General features: G+C 37.2%; 3 protein-coding genes and 2 long non-coding RNA genes across 7 annotated transcripts; 2 read left to right on the top strand and 3 right to left on the bottom strand.

Moving 5' to 3' along the window:
* Positions 1-959, bottom strand: LOC148761492 (uncharacterized). The gene is made up of 2 exons (XR_016027436.1): positions 913-959; positions 1-626 (listed from the first exon to the last, which is right to left on the bottom strand). It is a non-coding gene; the product is annotated as an uncharacterized LOC148761492 (long non-coding RNA).
* Positions 621-2,941, top strand: LOC148761491 (uncharacterized). Its single transcript, XR_016027435.1, has 2 exons — positions 621-1,093; positions 1,696-2,941. It is a non-coding gene; the product is annotated as an uncharacterized LOC148761491 (long non-coding RNA).
* A 717-nt stretch (positions 2,942-3,658) lies between these two features.
* Positions 3,659-6,543, bottom strand: LOC108662721 (disease resistance protein SUMM2-like). 2 transcript variants are annotated; one of them, XM_088808096.1, is made up of 3 exons: positions 6,134-6,543; positions 5,586-5,672; positions 3,659-5,286 (listed from the first exon to the last, which is right to left on the bottom strand). In XM_088808096.1, the coding sequence occupies exons 2-3, from the start codon at positions 5,609-5,611 to the stop codon at positions 3,849-3,851; spliced, it is 1,464 nt and encodes a 487-aa protein (XP_088664222.1). In that variant the 5' UTR covers positions 5,612-5,672; positions 6,134-6,543; the 3' UTR covers positions 3,659-3,848. The 2 variants fall into 2 exon arrangements, with proteins under 2 accessions (XP_088664222.1, XP_088664223.1); XM_088808097.1 differs by lacking the exon at positions 5,586-5,672 and having other exon boundaries at positions 6,134-6,528.
* Positions 6,544-7,381: 838 nt separating this feature from the next.
* LOC18593883 (Transcription factor TFIIIC, tau55-related protein) lies at positions 7,382-10,003 on the bottom strand. The gene is made up of 4 exons (XM_007021293.3): positions 9,750-10,003; positions 9,165-9,215; positions 8,540-8,591; positions 7,382-7,833 (listed from the first exon to the last, which is right to left on the bottom strand). The coding sequence occupies exons 1-4, from the start codon at positions 9,873-9,875 to the stop codon at positions 7,634-7,636; spliced, it is 429 nt and encodes a 142-aa protein (XP_007021355.3). The 5' UTR covers positions 9,876-10,003; the 3' UTR covers positions 7,382-7,633.
* Positions 10,004-10,395: 392 nt separating this feature from the next.
* LOC18593882 (Regulator of chromosome condensation (RCC1) family protein) lies at positions 10,396-15,875 on the top strand. 2 transcript variants are annotated; one of them, XM_088808095.1, is made up of 6 exons: positions 10,396-11,065; positions 11,885-12,088; positions 13,391-13,501; positions 14,141-14,509; positions 14,594-14,701; positions 15,273-15,875. In XM_088808095.1, exons 1-6 carry the CDS (start codon positions 10,724-10,726, stop codon positions 15,612-15,614), a joined length of 1,476 nt encoding a protein of 491 aa, XP_088664221.1. In that variant the 5' UTR covers positions 10,396-10,723; the 3' UTR covers positions 15,615-15,875. The 2 variants fall into 2 exon arrangements, with proteins under 2 accessions (XP_088664221.1, XP_007021352.3); XM_007021290.3 differs by having other exon boundaries at positions 10,397-11,065; positions 11,879-12,088.
* Positions 15,876-16,161: the final 286 nt, after the last annotated feature.

Raw genomic sequence — 16,161 nt, 5'->3', positions numbered from 1 at the left:
TGACAAAGTGAAACAAACTTAGCTTAAAGCCTTACAAGAAATACAAAACGACAACGTAAGAGTAAAAACATAAAAGAAAACTAAGTGAAACGACACACTCTTGCAACGTTTCATTAACAGAAAAAATCATTAAAGCAAAACGACTCCTGCTTACTGCGTTTTGACTCCAACTGCTACTTTCAATTTGTCGTTGCAGCCCATCATCTTATCCTCTCCTCTTTCAGAACTCACAGCTTTTCATTAACCAAATAAAGATCACCTTTCTAACAATAAGATTAGGAACAGAGTGGACCATTAGCTGCTGCTTCATGAAACATATGTTTAGTAATCTTCCCTTCTTCCTCTTTCACACCTTCCGTTCCAGCTTACTTGTAGTCTTTCTTGAGAGCAGCAACATCTTCGCGTGGTTCCTAAGAATTCACCTTTCTTCGTTCCTTCACTTACATACTAATGACTGAAGGCTTGTTTGGCGTACACTGGATCAAACTTGTGGTTAATTTGGGAGAAAACCAAGGCCACGATTGCGTTGGTGCCAATCATGCACACACTACATGCTGCACCTTAGCAAGAAGCAGGAAGGGAACTGCTATTGCAATTACTTTCAATTGGCAATCAGACCTTAAAACCTGTTGAAATCCCGGAGGAAAAGATGTATCACAATGATTGAGATAACAAACTAGAGGGATGAAACACGAGATAGATGCTTTCCCCTTGACAGATTAAACGAAATAATGATTAGTATATGATTTATATTTGAAATTGAAATGCACTAGATGTCGACTAACCAACAAACAAGCAGATGTGACTGCTTACTTTCAAGTGAATAGATGATCAAGGGAGAGAGATGCTTGAAATCAATTAACATAATATAAGACATATAGTAAAGGAGTGATGCTTTGTTGAGTTACGTACCATTTTTGTCAGGCAAATAAGGGGAGAGATATACAAATCAGTGGTCACTGAACTCAACAAATGGTTCAAATAGAGACTTGGCATTGGGATGGTCCCACTTTACTGATACCCACCATTCCCATGAAGATATAACGATTTGCTTAAAAGAAGGAGGAGGAGATGGTTGGCCATCATCAAGCAGGTACGTAAGACAGCCCTACTTTCCTCAATTCTTTGTTCAAGGTTTTGTATTTCACCATTTATTCTTTCAACATTTTGCAACCATAGATGAACTTCTTTTTTGAGTTTCTTACTCGGATGCAGCTCTAGCCTCATTCTTGATTCAGTGTCTTCCTTCAGGGAATTTAAACCCTCCAATTTTCCTTTTAGGTTAATCATGTTCTGGTGAAGGCTTCTATGATTGTCCCAGTGTTTATAAACCTTATTCAGAATAAAATCCATGGTCGCACGTCCCTACGTAACACCAAATGATACGTTATAATATATCCCAGTAGATTTTATCCACATAATCATAGCCACTAGTAAATGAAGTAGACTCCATTAGTCCAGTTAGAGGTCAAAGATGTGAATCAAACATATTGTTTCATAATTGTATCGGATAATAGTTTTTGAATTGGTTGGCTGAAAGTTTTGAAACTAGTTTTTTTACGAATGGTTGGATGACCATAAGTTAACACTGGTGATCTTTGGGGCAGCGAGAGTTAATTTATGGGTTTTAACAACTTCTCCTTTGCTCATTTTTTTGTTTTTGTGATTTGGTGTTTCACTGTGGATATTGCAAAGCTGTCATAGGTAGAAATTGATGGAGGGACCCTTCTGAGAAAGTAAGCATTCGAAGGGTCGATGGAAATGGAAGTGGGAGGCAGGGGAAGATTTGCGTAAGGGATGGGGAACTTGTGTGTGAGGGTTGGGGTTGTTGGAGTGGGTTCTTTGTGGAAGAGTTTGTTGGCTGGCGATGTTTGAACTTTTTATGAAATCGGTTGGTGGATGGGTTGCTGGTGTTCCTTCCTTTGACATTAGTAGCTGGCAGGGTTGATCATGAAATCCTTTCATTCATTGTGAGTAGTAGGAGAATCAAGGAAGTAATGTGGTGAAGTATGTCTAAAGTTCTGAAGCTGTAACTGAAAGGGAGGGAGGAAAGGTAAATGGAAGTGGGAGCAGGAGACAAGGGATGGGGAACTTTTGGTTGGGTGAAGGGAGCTGCTGGCGCTTCTTCTATATTAAAGAATTTTCTATTGGAGCTGGCAGGGGTTCTCATGAATGCCCTCTTTTTTCCTTGAGGCCACAAAGGGACTTTCTCCTTAGCAGGGGATTTAAGGGATCGGGAGAGGAAGAAGGATGGTAGGGAAGAGAGGCGGTGATGGCCTGATGGGTGTTTCAACTACTGATGATGCAGGTGGAGTGGTGAATAAGGCTGTTTAGCAGTTCCAGGAGGAGCATGATGGACGTCGTCGGCTGCATAAGAGAACGATCAATCTGCTGTGGAAGTAAGCTTAAAGAACAACAGGTTGGGAAGTCCTGTAGCATAGCTTTGGAGCTTTTGAAAGTCGTGTACCAAGGATGATTAGTAGAAGTGCCATTGGTTCGTCTGAGAAATAGTTCAACGGCAATAGTCCTTTACGTTGGCAGATTAAGGAAGCAAAGAAGGCACTGCTTGCAGCAGCCTGGGAAGAATGTTGTTTTCTTCTGTTCTGGCTGATCTTGAGTGTTTTGATAAGATTTTTTGTGGATGGCAGAAATTGCAAGCAAAGTTCTTGAATGGTGGACTTTGATTGCCAGGACCTTCTGATTTGTTTGGTTCTTGATTGGATCCCACATTTGACGTTTTCTTTTGTTTAGAAAAGGTCACAGAAAGACGTACTTGATGAAATCTTAAAATTTCTGTTACTCTTCTGTACAGCACATGTCTTAGGAAAAAGGTAGAAAGCTCCTTTGGTTTCATTAGCCCAAGTTAGGGAAGGAACCTGGAAAGAACTCTACGAAGCAATTTCCCTTTGGTAATTGTATTTTTCTTGTTACACAAGCTACATGTCTTATGCCAGGACAAATCTTTAGCAAACAGTTAAAACATTTTGGATGACATGGTGGCTTAGTACTAATAAAATCATTTTTAAAAAAAATAATTATATAAACCCCTAAACAAGAAAGAAAACCACTCAGACACTGTAAAACAAGTCCTGAAGTGTAATTGTAAGTAATTAGATACCAGAATTAAGAGCATATAATGGAATTAGGTAAGTAATTTTGTTGCATTTTATTGATATAAGAAGGAAGCAAGAAATGGGAAGTTACAGAGTTTCTTGCCTAACTCAATGATTACAAAAAGAAAGATACCATAGGGACCAAAAATATATATATTGTATTGGAAGCATGATAAAGAATATAATAGCAGCTTTGTTGCTGTACATGAAACTTAAAATTAAGATGCAGGGAATGGAACCCACCTTTGACTTGTTGATATATACTACTTGTTGTTTAGACAAGAAAGAGCAGCAGCGATGAAAGCCCTCAGAAAGTCAGAATGCAGTGAGTTCTTTGTTAATGGTACCACTTGGCTACCATTGAAAGGATCAAAGTAAAGAGCAATGAAACAAGTTGGAAAAATTATGAATCCCAAGTCAGTGGATTCCATGTAGGCCACAATTTTTTCATTTGCTGATGGAAAAAAGATCAATGCAGGCTTAAGTGTTTCATATGCGACACTTTCCAGGTTTCTTATAGTGTTAATTATTTCATAACGCTCGGATTAAAACAAGAAGGACTTCTTTATTTTCTTCAATTATTAAGAAATACAAAGAGCTATGTCTGGATGTTCCTTGGGAATTTCAGCTTGTTGGGAAACAAAATAGCAAACAATCACTCCCTTTGATATGTCTTCCCTTTCCACAGTACCGGCACCTATTCTTTGTACATTTGGCTCTAATTGAGAGTTAATTTTATGAGAAATAAAGCTGACGTTGGATACGTAATGCCATATCTCTTACAAGATCATGCATTTTCACTCTTCCATTTCCAACATCTTCTAACAAGCAATTGTCAACAAGTTTTCTTAGGATAGCCTGGCCCCTGTCTAAGTTTGCTTGCATGTCACCCATATCATCCACTAACCGACCTCTAATCCAGTTCCTTATCAGATGCTCCTTATGGATGCCAGAATCTTCACGATATGCTGCACAAATGAGGAAACATTTCTGAATTTTTGGATCGTTCAAACGATCATAGCTGAATCTCAATTTCTGAATCACCATGTCTTTAACATCTCCATCGACACTCTGGACATTCCTATTCAATTCATTGAATGCGTTCCTCCATATAGGAAGGCTATATTCAGCTTTCATGCTACTAGCAACTGCAATTATTGCCAGTGGCAAACCAGCACAATGCTGAGCAACAGATCTTGCAACTGGCACTAAATCTGCAATATTCACTAAATCTGGACCAACTTTTTCCAAGAACAATCTCCACGCATCTGCTTCAGGAAGTGTTTCCATTTTTATTTCTTGACAATCCATGCGTCGACATACATCCAATGATCGGGTTGTTAGCACTAATTTACTCCCATTACTTGCAGATGGCTCAGGAATTCCAACTTCCTCGAGAGAAAAATGCTCCCGTACATCATCTAAGATTAACACATACCTGCCCTTTTGACCCAATGTTTCAGATAGTATCCCAGCTCTTATTGTTTCATCTTCATCTTCAGAAATAACAGCACCCATTGCCCGTGCAATCTTATTCTGTAGTACAACAACACTACCTTCCCCTGACACAGTGACCCATAGTACAATATTAAACGTGTCTGCATCGTTTAGGAGTTCATTGTTGACAAGCTTCATGACACTTGTTTTCCCCACTCCTGGCATTCCATGAACTCCAATCTTTACAACCTCATTATTCATCAGGTATCCCAAAATTTCATCCTTCTTAAGTGTTATTGTTTCACCAACTAAACTTAGTGTTGGAAACACCTGTCCAGTCCATGAAGGATCATCAACAACTAAGCCACCAGAAAAACTGTCCTTTTTAAGAAGTTCTTCAACTTCTTCTATCTTCTTACGAACATTCTTTCCCAGGAATCCGCGTGAGAGAAAGCTGCTAGCTTCAACTTCAGATTCTAGGTTCTGAATTTCGACATTTATCCTTTCAGCATTTTCCACCCACAGCTCAACTTCTTTCTTGACTTTCTTTCTCGGATGCAGCTCTGCTTTAATTCTTGATGTCGTGTCTTCCTTCTGACCATTTAGCGCATCCCTTTTTCTCTTCATATGTTTTAAATTCTGATCAAAGCCTCCAGGGAAATCCCAGGGCTCTCCAATTAGACTCCATATAGTATTTGCAACTTTAAAAATTTTTCCCACTTGTTCAGTTAAGTCCCTGCATAACACCCAGTACATGGCATTAGAATGCTTTGTCATGACAATGTAAACTTTAAAAGAAATCATGCAGTAAACAGATAGTTTAAGAAGCCTATAATTGGTAAACAAGTTGGCTATTCATCAGAATTTAGTACGATTTCTAATTCTGAGCTCAAGGCTTTTGTCACTTTCAGCAACAAATTCTTCATTCTCTCATAAATCCAAGGCCAATGTTGCAAAACAACAGTAAAAGAAACAAAAACAAACTTTCTGACAAGTCCATAATAGTCAACATTCGTAACCAAAATTTCCACATACATGAAACTTTTTAATGCTTTACTCATTTTAACACAATTTGGATAGAGATAGAGGTATGTCTGGTCTCTTGAGAAAATATCTGGATACCTGCAAAAATTTGAAAATTTACTCATCAATTTGCAGCTATAAGTATAACTAATTGTAATAACAAAACAGAATTCCAAAAGTAGAAACAGACTCTAAAGAGCTCCCTTAAGAACCCCATTCAATAAAGTTCCAGCTACTTCAGTTCAAACTGCTTATTTTGTTGACTTTAGTTCCTCATCTAAAAAGGAAGCTCTAACAGATTAGTTGGGTTTTGCAGCTCTTAATCCTGCCTTATCTAGTTGCTTGATCTAAATATTCATGCATCTTGAGCATGAAGCATCCAAATAATATTTCAAACAAGTTAATAACCAAAATCAACAAGTATCAATGTCAAGACTCGTCAAGATCATAGTAAAGCTGAGAAAGTAAAAGCAGAAAAGAGCAGAAAAATATTTCATAACATGCATGAAATCTCTCATGATTTAAGAGTCAAAAGAAAGAGTATTAGAAATTAAAGTTACCTTCTGTAAGGCAGTGAAGAAAAAACCCAGCTAATAAAAAGAAGCAATCACCCTGCCAACAGTAGAATTATGCTAGACAAGGTGTATAGACTGTGGAGCAAATAAAAAGGAAAGAAGGAAGAAATACCAACAAGAAAGAGGGAAGGTACCAGGGAAGGTTCACAATCAGGAGAAGAGAAATGACCTATATGTATACGGGTCAATTTCATGGAAACTATCATGAAGAAAACTTAAAGCAAATTGAAGGGTAGGGGTGGATTCCATTTGCCTTCTTTGTTGTTTATGTTAAAATTTTTGGCACTTTCCAGAGTCAAAAGTCAACTACTTTGTTCCCCTTTTATTATCTGCCCATGTTTTCTCCCCACGGTTGTTGGGTTTTTCATGGGGGAAAGCCCAAGTGGCTTGGTTACACCGAGTGAAATTGGTTCCATCTGAATACCAATCTGCAGTACTGAAGGAAAGTTCAAGCTCTTGAAGGCCAGCCAATCTGCAGATTCCAACTCCCAAATTAAGTTCTACATTCAGTAATATCTTTGGGTTGTCCTCAGCTAAATGATTTGTATCAGATTAAGGACATATGATCATAACATTCATGTTACTAACGAATCAGAAAATTAACCAAGTTATACCTGAAAACGAGGAAAAGGAATAGCATAACTCAGACACAGAAGAGAAAGCAAATCATGACAATCATGAAGCAGAATAAGCACACTTTCTTCCGCATTATGAGCATAAAAAGAAATAAAATATCAGAAGTAATAGGACCTTCCTTGTGCTCTTAGACCGGCTGACGCTTCTGTGAGACCTTGAATAAAAAAAAAAGAGACAACAGGTAACAAGAAGCAAACTCCCTTACTAACTATAGAACCCTGTTAAGAACAAGTGTATGGAGCAAATAAGCAGTGAATCAACTACTGGTAGAAGGTTATGCAAATGGTTGTTAGCACCTTGATTGATATTCACTCGAGGAAAAAGAGGGCGGGATGAAGAAGATAAAGTGCAAAAAAAATCAAGAGAAACGACCCAAATTATGAGTCATTAGTCTGTAATGGAATCCAACAGCAACGCCTTGCACACTTGACACTTTCCAGCTTCCCTAATCTGTCAAATTCTAGTTATGTTTTTGTTTTTAAGTCATAATTCTATCATGAAATACTAGCCATAAAAACTGTAACAAATTTACTTTATCAGACATGGTCGAATGTTTGGGTTCTAAAATAACAGATGATATCAGAATTTACAATAGAATAAGGTCCAAACTCCTGGCAATGCCGTCCTCGCATTTGATTAAAAACATTGACAAAGAATCTGTATTGACCACCAACTTCCAATCACAGCTCTCATTTACAATTCGGCCAAGAAGTAGCAATATTGCAGCACTCTTGGTACTACACAACAGTATGGGAAAATGCAGAGCACAACTATGCTTAAATTACATTAAAGTAACTTTAAAAATTAACAATGTACATTAAACAGCGACTACAGATTAGAGTTTGCTAGTTACAAATTTGAATTAGTTGGTGAATTTGTTTCATCTTGGGCATCATCATCTAGTAACAGTCGAAACTTTAGAATCTTGTGAAGTTGGGCAACTGGTTTTACTTGCTTTCTTGGAGCTTGATTTGGATCTATTATATATTTTCCTGAGAAGAGATTTGCTTCTGATGGACCTGTCTCTTCATGAACTACAGGGGAAGCTTCTGCAAAGAATAATTGGCACAACAAATTCTTAATTTGTGTGGTAATAAACAGAAAAGCAAGTGAGAAAATCACAGAAGCAACTTCCCCAGCAATCTTGATATGCAATTGCAACAGGATATAAACAAAATAAAAAAGTATCAATATTAATAAACCAACCCTATGCCTTATCAGTAAACTAATCTACGCTTGAGCAGGGAATGCCACATAGATAAAACTTAGGACAGGAAAGTACATGCTAATAATTTCATGTCCGTCCCTGCTCATAAGCTCCCTAGGCATAAAATTTTCAACAAAACTAAACGCTAGAGACTCAACTTAACCTCAAATTCAATGCAGCAATTTCATAGAAAAATAAAAAACTTTTGGAATCTGTGCACCTAAGACGTACAAAACAGGTAGCAGGAAACAACAAAAATCCTTATGAAAACAAAAATGGTAATCGGAAAATCAATTCCAGTTTTAAGATCTCACATAGTTAATTCTTCCATGCTTTTTTTGTTTACCATTATATAAAAACTAACAAATGGAAACTTTAACTTCCAATTCTCCTACACATGAGCATGTAAAATGATAACAACAGAGAGAGAGAGAGAGAGAATGGATGACAATTAACCACATCCTAGTCAAGCTAGCCAATAGTTCATTATTTAAAATTTATTGGTCTAGCCCCCATTATAAAGGATTATGTTACGAAAAGTTGTTTACCATCTTCAGAGAAGATAAGGCAGGTCCCAATTGTTTCTTCATATTCTCCAATCTGGAAATCAGAAAAAGTACTAAGAAGATAAAAGTTTCATTAAGTAAAATGCAAAAAATACTAACTAAGAAGACAAAAGTTTTCATTAAGTAAAAACTTTCTGATCCCAGCAATCATTAGGTGTTTATTAAAGTTCAAACCATGGGGTAAAAATAAGAGGAATAGCTGAAGCCTATTGGGAACATACAAACTACTGCAAGAAATTTGTAAAGGGGTGAGTTTGACAGATTTGCTTAAGAAATAAGAGGAGGAGAAAGTGCCTGGCAGCCAGAATCTTGAATGTGAATGCTTTGGAAAAGAACCTATAAAGAATATCTTCCATTTTATGTGCAAATATCAGATTCAGTGGATGGTTTTCTGAATTCTTTACATCCTTCCCATGAACTACTTGAAATTTTCATAGACCAATAGAATTTCTAGATACAGAAACTTAAATAAAAAAATAAAATCATATTCCCTAGTTGTTGGGTAAAATGGTAATCCTGAAAGGAAATAAAACTTTCAAAACATAAATAACCCAGAACCTTTCTTGCTCAAGGTAAAGACTAGAGTTTTTGTGAGCTAAGAACTCACCAGCTTCACTTTTTGATCTATGAGTAATATTGGATTCGTCGTATCAAGACCCTGAAATTCATAATAACCTGATAATCACAATATCGTAAAATAAAAACAAAAATGAAATCGTATACAAAACTGACAACAAAATACTAGTTCATCAAGCAAACAAAGATTTCCAGACAAGAAATACTTAATGGAGTTTGGAGAGTGAGAAGTAGGATATGGAAAGGGTAGACCAAGAGTGTAAGAAGGTAGGCAACATCTAAGGTGAAGGCACACTTCTAAACAGATCATCAAAAGCTACAGTAATGCATTGCTATCAAACTAAATGAAAATTCAACTGCAGCAGAGCTCCAATCAAATGACCAAAGCATAAACAGGCTAAACTCTATTTCATCCAACAACTAACACAAGGCACACATACACATAAATACACACAAGTTGGTTTAAACTCCTCCATAATTAAAGCAACAGTAAGAACACTACTACTCTTTTAGGGTAGACATGATCTAAGGTAAAGCTTCTTCTATCCCATATATCCCAAAAATCCCAAAATTTAAAAAACTTCAGAAATTAAATAACATGAGATTCGGAGCCTACTGAGAGAGTGTAAGGTGCGTTTGGAGGAATGTCTATCTGCCCAGAAACAGCATCAAGATCAAGCAATACATACTCTGACTCTCCCCCTTCCTCTTCAAGGCCATCAGCCTTCTTGTTTTCCTCCATTGCTATGACCCACCAAAAAAAAAATGAGTTTGAATTAGTGACGGAATTTGGTTGCAGCAATAACTGTGGGCTGTGTTGGTCATGGAGGTTAGGGTTTGCAAAGATTCAAAACGCTGCGTTTTATTATTTTACGCGGGGGCGCGCAATGCCCGAGTAAAAAAGGAGGTGGTCAATGTTCTCCACGTGGCGATGTTTAAGAGCGCCACGTGTGATTCAATTTTTCGGACAGAACAGCGTGGGAGAACGAACAAACTAGTGGAATCCACAACCAAAGACAAAAACTGAACAAACTTCAATAGATTTTCTGCTGCAAACGAGAAAGCACTGTGTAGATCCGCTAACTTGTCGTCATCTATCCAATCAGCCTCCGACACGTAATCTGAAGGAAACTTCTGCATACGTGTTGAAATTTCATTAATTCTATTCTTGTTGTTATCTTAGGACTGACTCTACCAAATCAAATATCATTTTCTCCAAGTGAATAAATTTAAAAAGAAAAAAAGAGCTCCTCAGTTCACTGATCTTTTCCTTTATATGCCTTTTTCACATTTCCTTTGGCAGATCAAAGAAAATCCAAACCTCCTCTCTTTCTCTCTGAAAGTAAAAACTTTGAACGGTGATCGAGTGATCAGATCCATCTCATCTGATGATTAGTTTCCAATCAAAGCATCAATCGCGATTAAATTTCTCAATCCTCCTCCCTTCCGATGCTTTTTTTATAATTTGCTTTAATTGCTTAAGATTTCGCCTCAAAATTTGATTTTTTTTTAAATCAAAACCCTAAATCCCTTCCATTTCCATTGCAAAAAACAAAAAAGAAAATTCAATTCTTTATTTTAAATTATTCAATGGCTGATCGGAGTAGGTTGTTTTCGATAGAGGAATTACCGTCGCATTTAATTTTGGAAATCCTAACGTCAGGCAAACGGCTAAGTGCCGTTGAACTGGTGTCGCTGGAGTTGACTTCGAGAACATTCGGAGGGAGCCACGGGATTTATCCGACGAAATTCAGGTCGTTGGTGGATCTGGCGGCGTTTCAGCTGTGCGAGACGAATGAGGTTTATAGTGGAATGAGCTGGAGTAGTCAAAGGGAGGTTTTTGACAGGTGTGATGGGAATTGGAAGAGAGTTTTGAGGTTTTTGCAATCAGTGGAGCAGTCGTCGGATATGGTCCAAACCTCTGCAGGCAATGTAACTATTTCTTTTTCTTTTTTCAATAACTTTAATTTTTGTGTGTTAACTTGATAAATGTTTCGAATTTAGTTCAGACGTAGATTCTGTTTGTTCTTCTATGGTTTGCTTTTTTGGCGCGTTTGGATATAAAAGGAAATACTAGTATGAAGGCATTTAAAGTTTTTGTGAATAATAAAATGCCTGGTTTTAGTTTCCTATGGAGTAATTATGCTTTTAACTGGTTATCAAATATGATTTTATAGGAATTTTTGAAGAAACAGGAAACAAATATCAAATAGTATGTAATAAAAGCAACATCCCAACGAAGTCTTAACTTATGCTTAAGTTGAAATTAGGCCAAATTCTACCCTGCTTTAAGAGTGGATTAATCAGTATTTAGTTGGGTTGCATTTTTACTTGCTTTAACAATTGGTTATTTGATAGTTCCTTATCATATGCTTTTTGCTAGAAAACTTTGTTTCTGGTATGATATTATTTGATTTGCTTATCACGCTGAATTATGTTATTGTGTTATAGTTGTTAGTAGTATTTTGGTCAGGAACATTTGAGTTTTTCTTTTTGCATTAGAATAGCAGAAAAATAGTATTCTTTGAGCTCACAACAAGAACCCAAAAGCAATTTAGATGAGTTTAAAATATTAGGCCTACTATAGAAGAAAATATGAAAAGTTGTTATTTAAAGTTATCTCTTTTTTAATGTCCATAGCATTGTTAAATCAATTTTGCTTCTGCCTCCACCTCTTATAGATGCTATGTTGCCATCAATAGAGTTCTGGTTACTCAACACTTATTCATCAGTTTGATTTACCAGATGCAGATAACAACTGGAAGGTATCACACATTGCTAATTAGCAACTCATCAGTGTACTCTTGTGGTTCCAGCTTGTGTGGTGTCCTTGGTCATGGTCCTGAAACAACACAATGTGTAGCATTTACCAGGATTAACTTCCCTCCTCCAGCTAATGTGATGCAGGTGTCAGCTTCTCACAATCATGCTGCATTCATATTGCAGTCTGGAGAGGTTTGTGACTCATCTTATTTCAGTTTCCCATGTTTGTTAGTTAGCATGAGTCAGTTACATTTTGTAAAGGAGCTGCAGACTATCTTTCCATAGCAGATGATGTCAATCTAGTTTCTTTGTAATTGCACATGCATGTTAGTGTTTGATGTGGTTGTGAATGTTTGACCCAGCTGCCTTTAGAAAAAGTCTAATTTTACCTGACTGCAAATGCTGATAACATCAATGTTGTATTCCCTTGCTTAAACTTGGATTCAGACTAGGAATACATTACATTATGATTTGGAAAGATACCAAGGTTGAATTTTTTACCTCTGAGTAAATACATTCAGAGAACTTTTTAGAGCTATATCTAGTGAACATGTCTTTAAGGAAGTGTTATTTATCTTATTAACGATCTTCAATTTTGTGTTTGCTAGCAAATGCCAATTGCAAATACATAGGCAACATAACATGTAGCATGTTTGCATGTTTTTTCAAAGCATAGTTTGGTTGTCTGGGCTCTTAATGCATTGATTGGACAATTTGTGCTGTCTAAAGTGATATTTGACTTAAGCTTGAGTACCTTAGATTTCTGAAGTATAGGCTTAATCACTTTAGTTCTTATTTCTTAAATAGCGACAGTTGGTTAGTTTTATTAAGTGCTGGATCAGTTCCTAATATCTTGATTCAAAGAAAATTTGAAAAAAAGTTCATGAAGATGTGGACCCTACAGATGATTTTCTTAGGGGTTTGAGGGCTAAGGGTTTGTAACAGTAGCAACCTCTTTATGGTGTTCCCACATTAAGTTCGTGGCAGAAGCAAGCTGAACCTAGACTAGAAAGCAGAGTGTATAATTTATGAGTCTGAGTTGGCTATATAATGAGCTCTGTTAAAGTATGGATAGCCATCTATGAGCTTGCATTGCCGGCTCTGATGACTGATTAGTTGAACAGGCCTTTGGTTGAACTCGGTTTTGCTTAGATGAAAAGCTTGAAATCGGCAGACTTGAGCCAAACTGCACAGCTTTGTTGAATGGGCTCAGGTGAGTTCTAATCTAGCTTGGCATGAACCAAGCTCATGTTGCTTCATTGTTGTGCAGCCCTATTGAAAAACATGTTTTCTTATCTATTAGATGCCTCAGTTGAACTTGCTTTAAGTGATCCTTGCCTTGAATGTATATAAAGTTGTATTGTTTTGGCTAATTTTATATGTGAAATACATTTTCTCATCTATGCACATTTTATTTTGTCAACACTGAAATACATGTGATTAGTTTACCAAGTGGTTGTCATATTCATGTTGTGTCACCAATTAATTTTTCAGGTTTTCACATGTGGAGACAATTCATCTTTTTGTTGTGGCCACAGAGATACAAGCCGCCCCATTTTTAGACCAAGGCTTGTCGAAGCAATGAAGGGAATTCCTTGTAAACAGGTAGAGTGCGTATCACCCTTGTGTGTGCAACATGTGCTTCAGGGTGGTGGCAGCTTGTGCTATAGGTTGTAGAATAAGTGGATCTTTAACTTCTTTGTATTTTTATGTTAATGTCTTAATTGTATTGGTTGTACTTTTTGTTGTTTCTGTCATTGATGCTCTGTTATCTTCTCATTTTCCCTGTATTTGAGGATTTTTGGAATGATTGGCTTAGGTTTTTGTTCCTGTCCAGCTGTTTTCTGTCATCACTATATATATTATCCTTTTAGGCTGATGATTGTCATGAAACCTAATAAGTATGATGCATCACGCTTGCATGTAATTCAGGAGAAGTCAATATGCAGTATTGTTGTGTAAACTGCTGTTTTAAGCTTGTTGGTGAGCAAGGTTTAAGCCCTCAAAAACCGAGTTGTTTGTGATAGATTAAGACTTCATTTATTGTTTTCAGGTCTGAGCATAGATAATTCTTGCAATAATGAATAATGCATCCTTAATATAATTATCATGATGAGAATTTAGTGGGAAGTTGCTGAATCTTCCTTGCATCATGGGTTTTGAAGATTCCAAGTCGCCTAGCAGGTACTTGTTTTCTTCCGAAGCTTTTCTTGTCTAATATTAGAAAGGTTCAACTTGTTTCAGGTAGCTGCTGGACTGAATTTTACTGTGTTCCTTACAAGACAAGGTCATCTGTATACATGTGGAACTAACACCCATGGCCAGCTGGGTCATGGTGACACTCAAGACCAACCAACCCCCAAAATGGTTGAACAGCTTAAGGGAGTTGGTTCTGTAGTTCAGATTGCTGCTGGCCCAAGCTATGTTTTAGCTGTAACGGACAATGGAGCAGTTTATTCTTTTGGTTCTGGTTCTAATTTTTGTCTTGGCCATGGGGAGCAGCACAACGAGTTTCAGCCACGTGCAATCCAGACATTTAAGAGAAAGGGAATTCATATTCTTCGTGTCTCTGCTGGTGATGAGCATGTTGTGGCACTTGATTCCAGTGGATACGTGAGTCTCTGAATTTAGTTGAACTTTGTGGTTGTTGATTATGTGTGTTTTTTGTGGTTTCTCAATGTTCTATGCTGGTTGTAGGTATATACCTGGGGGAAAGGTTACTGTGGTGCATTAGGCCATGGAGATGAGATTGATAAGACTCTTCCAGAACACTTGATCAGCCTTAAGAGTCAGCTTGCTGTGCAGGTTAGTTTCATCCATCATTGTAACATTTCCAATGGAGAAATGTTTGAGTGCATCAGGATATGCAATATGCTATTATAAGTTTACTATGCCGAAAGCCCATATCAAAATCTTCCTCCTAGCTATGTCTCTTTCCGTTTTCCTTTTCTTGTGGAAGGCTTTTAAGATGGGTTACGGTCGCTATTCAGTCATTTAATTGTAACTTGGATCCACATCAAAATTGATAGAATTTTGGAAACTATGAGCCTTCTCGGTACGACCTATTCAACGTCATTGTGACACATATCAGGCTGTATTACCTACCTAGCTGGTTCAGCATTGTATTGTTCTGGAGCACACTATTACCTTAATTAAATGAAGAATTGAACTGTAATGTGCTGATAATACTTAACTGTGATTGCATATCAATGCTTTCTGACATGCCTATAAGCATATTGAAGTTGACATGGATGCTTGTCTTCTCTAACCTCCACTGTTTCATCTGTGTCCATGAGAAGAATCCAGTTGATTTTGTCTAATTGAATGGCATGCCTTGCTTGCATGATTGAATGACCATCGTTACCATTTGCTGTAGGTTTGTGCAAGAAAGAGGAAAACATTTGTTCTGGTTGATGGTGGTTCTGTCTATGGCTTTGGGTGGATGGGATTTGGGAGCCTTGGGTTTCCAGACAGGAGCTTATCTGATAAAGTTATGAGACCTAGAATCCTTGATAGCTTGAGAGGCCACCATGTTGCTCAGATCAGCACAGGTCTGTACCACACTGTGGTGGTAACTCACAAAGGGAGGATGTTTGGGTTTGGGGACAATGAGCGAGCACAACTTGGCCATGACACATTGAGAGGTTGCCTTGAACCAACCGAGATTTTTATTCAGGAAATGGAAGAAGAAACAACTCTTCTTTCAGAAAGCAGATGAAATGCAATAACTATCATCTGCCATTTTGGAGGTTAGTGTTGTGTTCTTATTCAAGAGGTGAAAACACTGCTTTTCCCCCCCTCATAAAAGTTCTTGTAGGATTACATGAATTGTAACTGTGCATGCTGAACACTAACTGTTGTATTTAGAAAGTTGAATATGTAGCTTGTAATAGTTGCTTTCTTCCTGGCATTTTATCAATATTTCTTGTGAAGTATACTTCTTCAGGTTCAGAAAGTTGCTTTGATCTTATTTCTCAAACCGTCATAACATATGGTTTGAATTCTTTTGCTACCAAAATTATGGTACATGGAGTTCTTAGGAAAATTTTCTCCCGATGCTTGCGTTCCTGCATTGAATCAGTCTGTATTTAAACATTGCTTGACTATTAATTTCTTATTTCACTAGAGCCAGGGAAGTTATGCACCTGGAGTCTTATAGCTAATTTGCTACTAGAATAAAACTTTCCTCTGAACAAATTTAGGAATTTGGGAGTGAAAGCATGGATTATGTCACACTTCAGGTCCTGCCTCTTAAATTCCATCTT

Source organism: Theobroma cacao, chromosome 7 (assembly GCF_053813885.1).
Source record: "Theobroma cacao isolate CCN51 chromosome 7, ASM5381388v1, whole genome shotgun sequence".
In the NCBI taxonomy this organism is placed as follows: domain Eukaryota; kingdom Viridiplantae; phylum Streptophyta; class Magnoliopsida; order Malvales; family Malvaceae; genus Theobroma; species Theobroma cacao.
This window is presented reverse-complemented; position numbering and strand designations above follow the sequence as displayed.

What these genes read in the sequence shown, in the direction of transcription:
- LOC108662721 (XM_088808096.1), bottom strand. Translation starts at nt 5,611, where the DNA reads ATGAGTAAAGCATTAAAAAGTTTCAT. An exon ending in AAAGCATTAAAAAGTTTCAT is followed by an intron (nt 5,287 to 5,585) that starts GTATGTGGAAAT and finishes GGTGTTATGCAG; the next exon opens with GGACTTAACTGAACAAGTGG.
- LOC18593882 (XM_007021290.3), top strand. Translation starts at nt 10,724, where the DNA reads ATGGCTGATCGGAGTAGGTTGTTTTCGATAGAGGAATTACCGTCGCAT. An exon ending in AGGGAATTCCTTGTAAACAG is followed by an intron (nt 13,502 to 14,140) that starts GTAGAGTGCGTA and finishes AACTTGTTTCAG; the next exon opens with GTAGCTGCTGGACTGAATTT. An exon ending in AGAGTCAGCTTGCTGTGCAG is followed by an intron (nt 14,702 to 15,272) that starts GTTAGTTTCATC and finishes CATTTGCTGTAG; the next exon opens with GTTTGTGCAAGAAAGAGGAA.
- LOC18593883 (XM_007021293.3), bottom strand. Translation starts at nt 9,875, where the DNA reads ATGGAGGAAAACAAGAAGGCTGATGGCCTTGAAGAGGAAGGGGGAGAG. An exon ending in TAGATCAAAAAGTGAAGCTG is followed by an intron (nt 8,592 to 9,164) that starts GTGAGTTCTTAG and finishes TCTGATTTCCAG; the next exon opens with ATTGGAGAATATGAAGAAAC. An exon ending in CCTTATCTTCTCTGAAGATG is followed by an intron (nt 7,834 to 8,539) that starts GTAAACAACTTT and finishes TATTCTTTGCAG; the next exon opens with AAGCTTCCCCTGTAGTTCAT.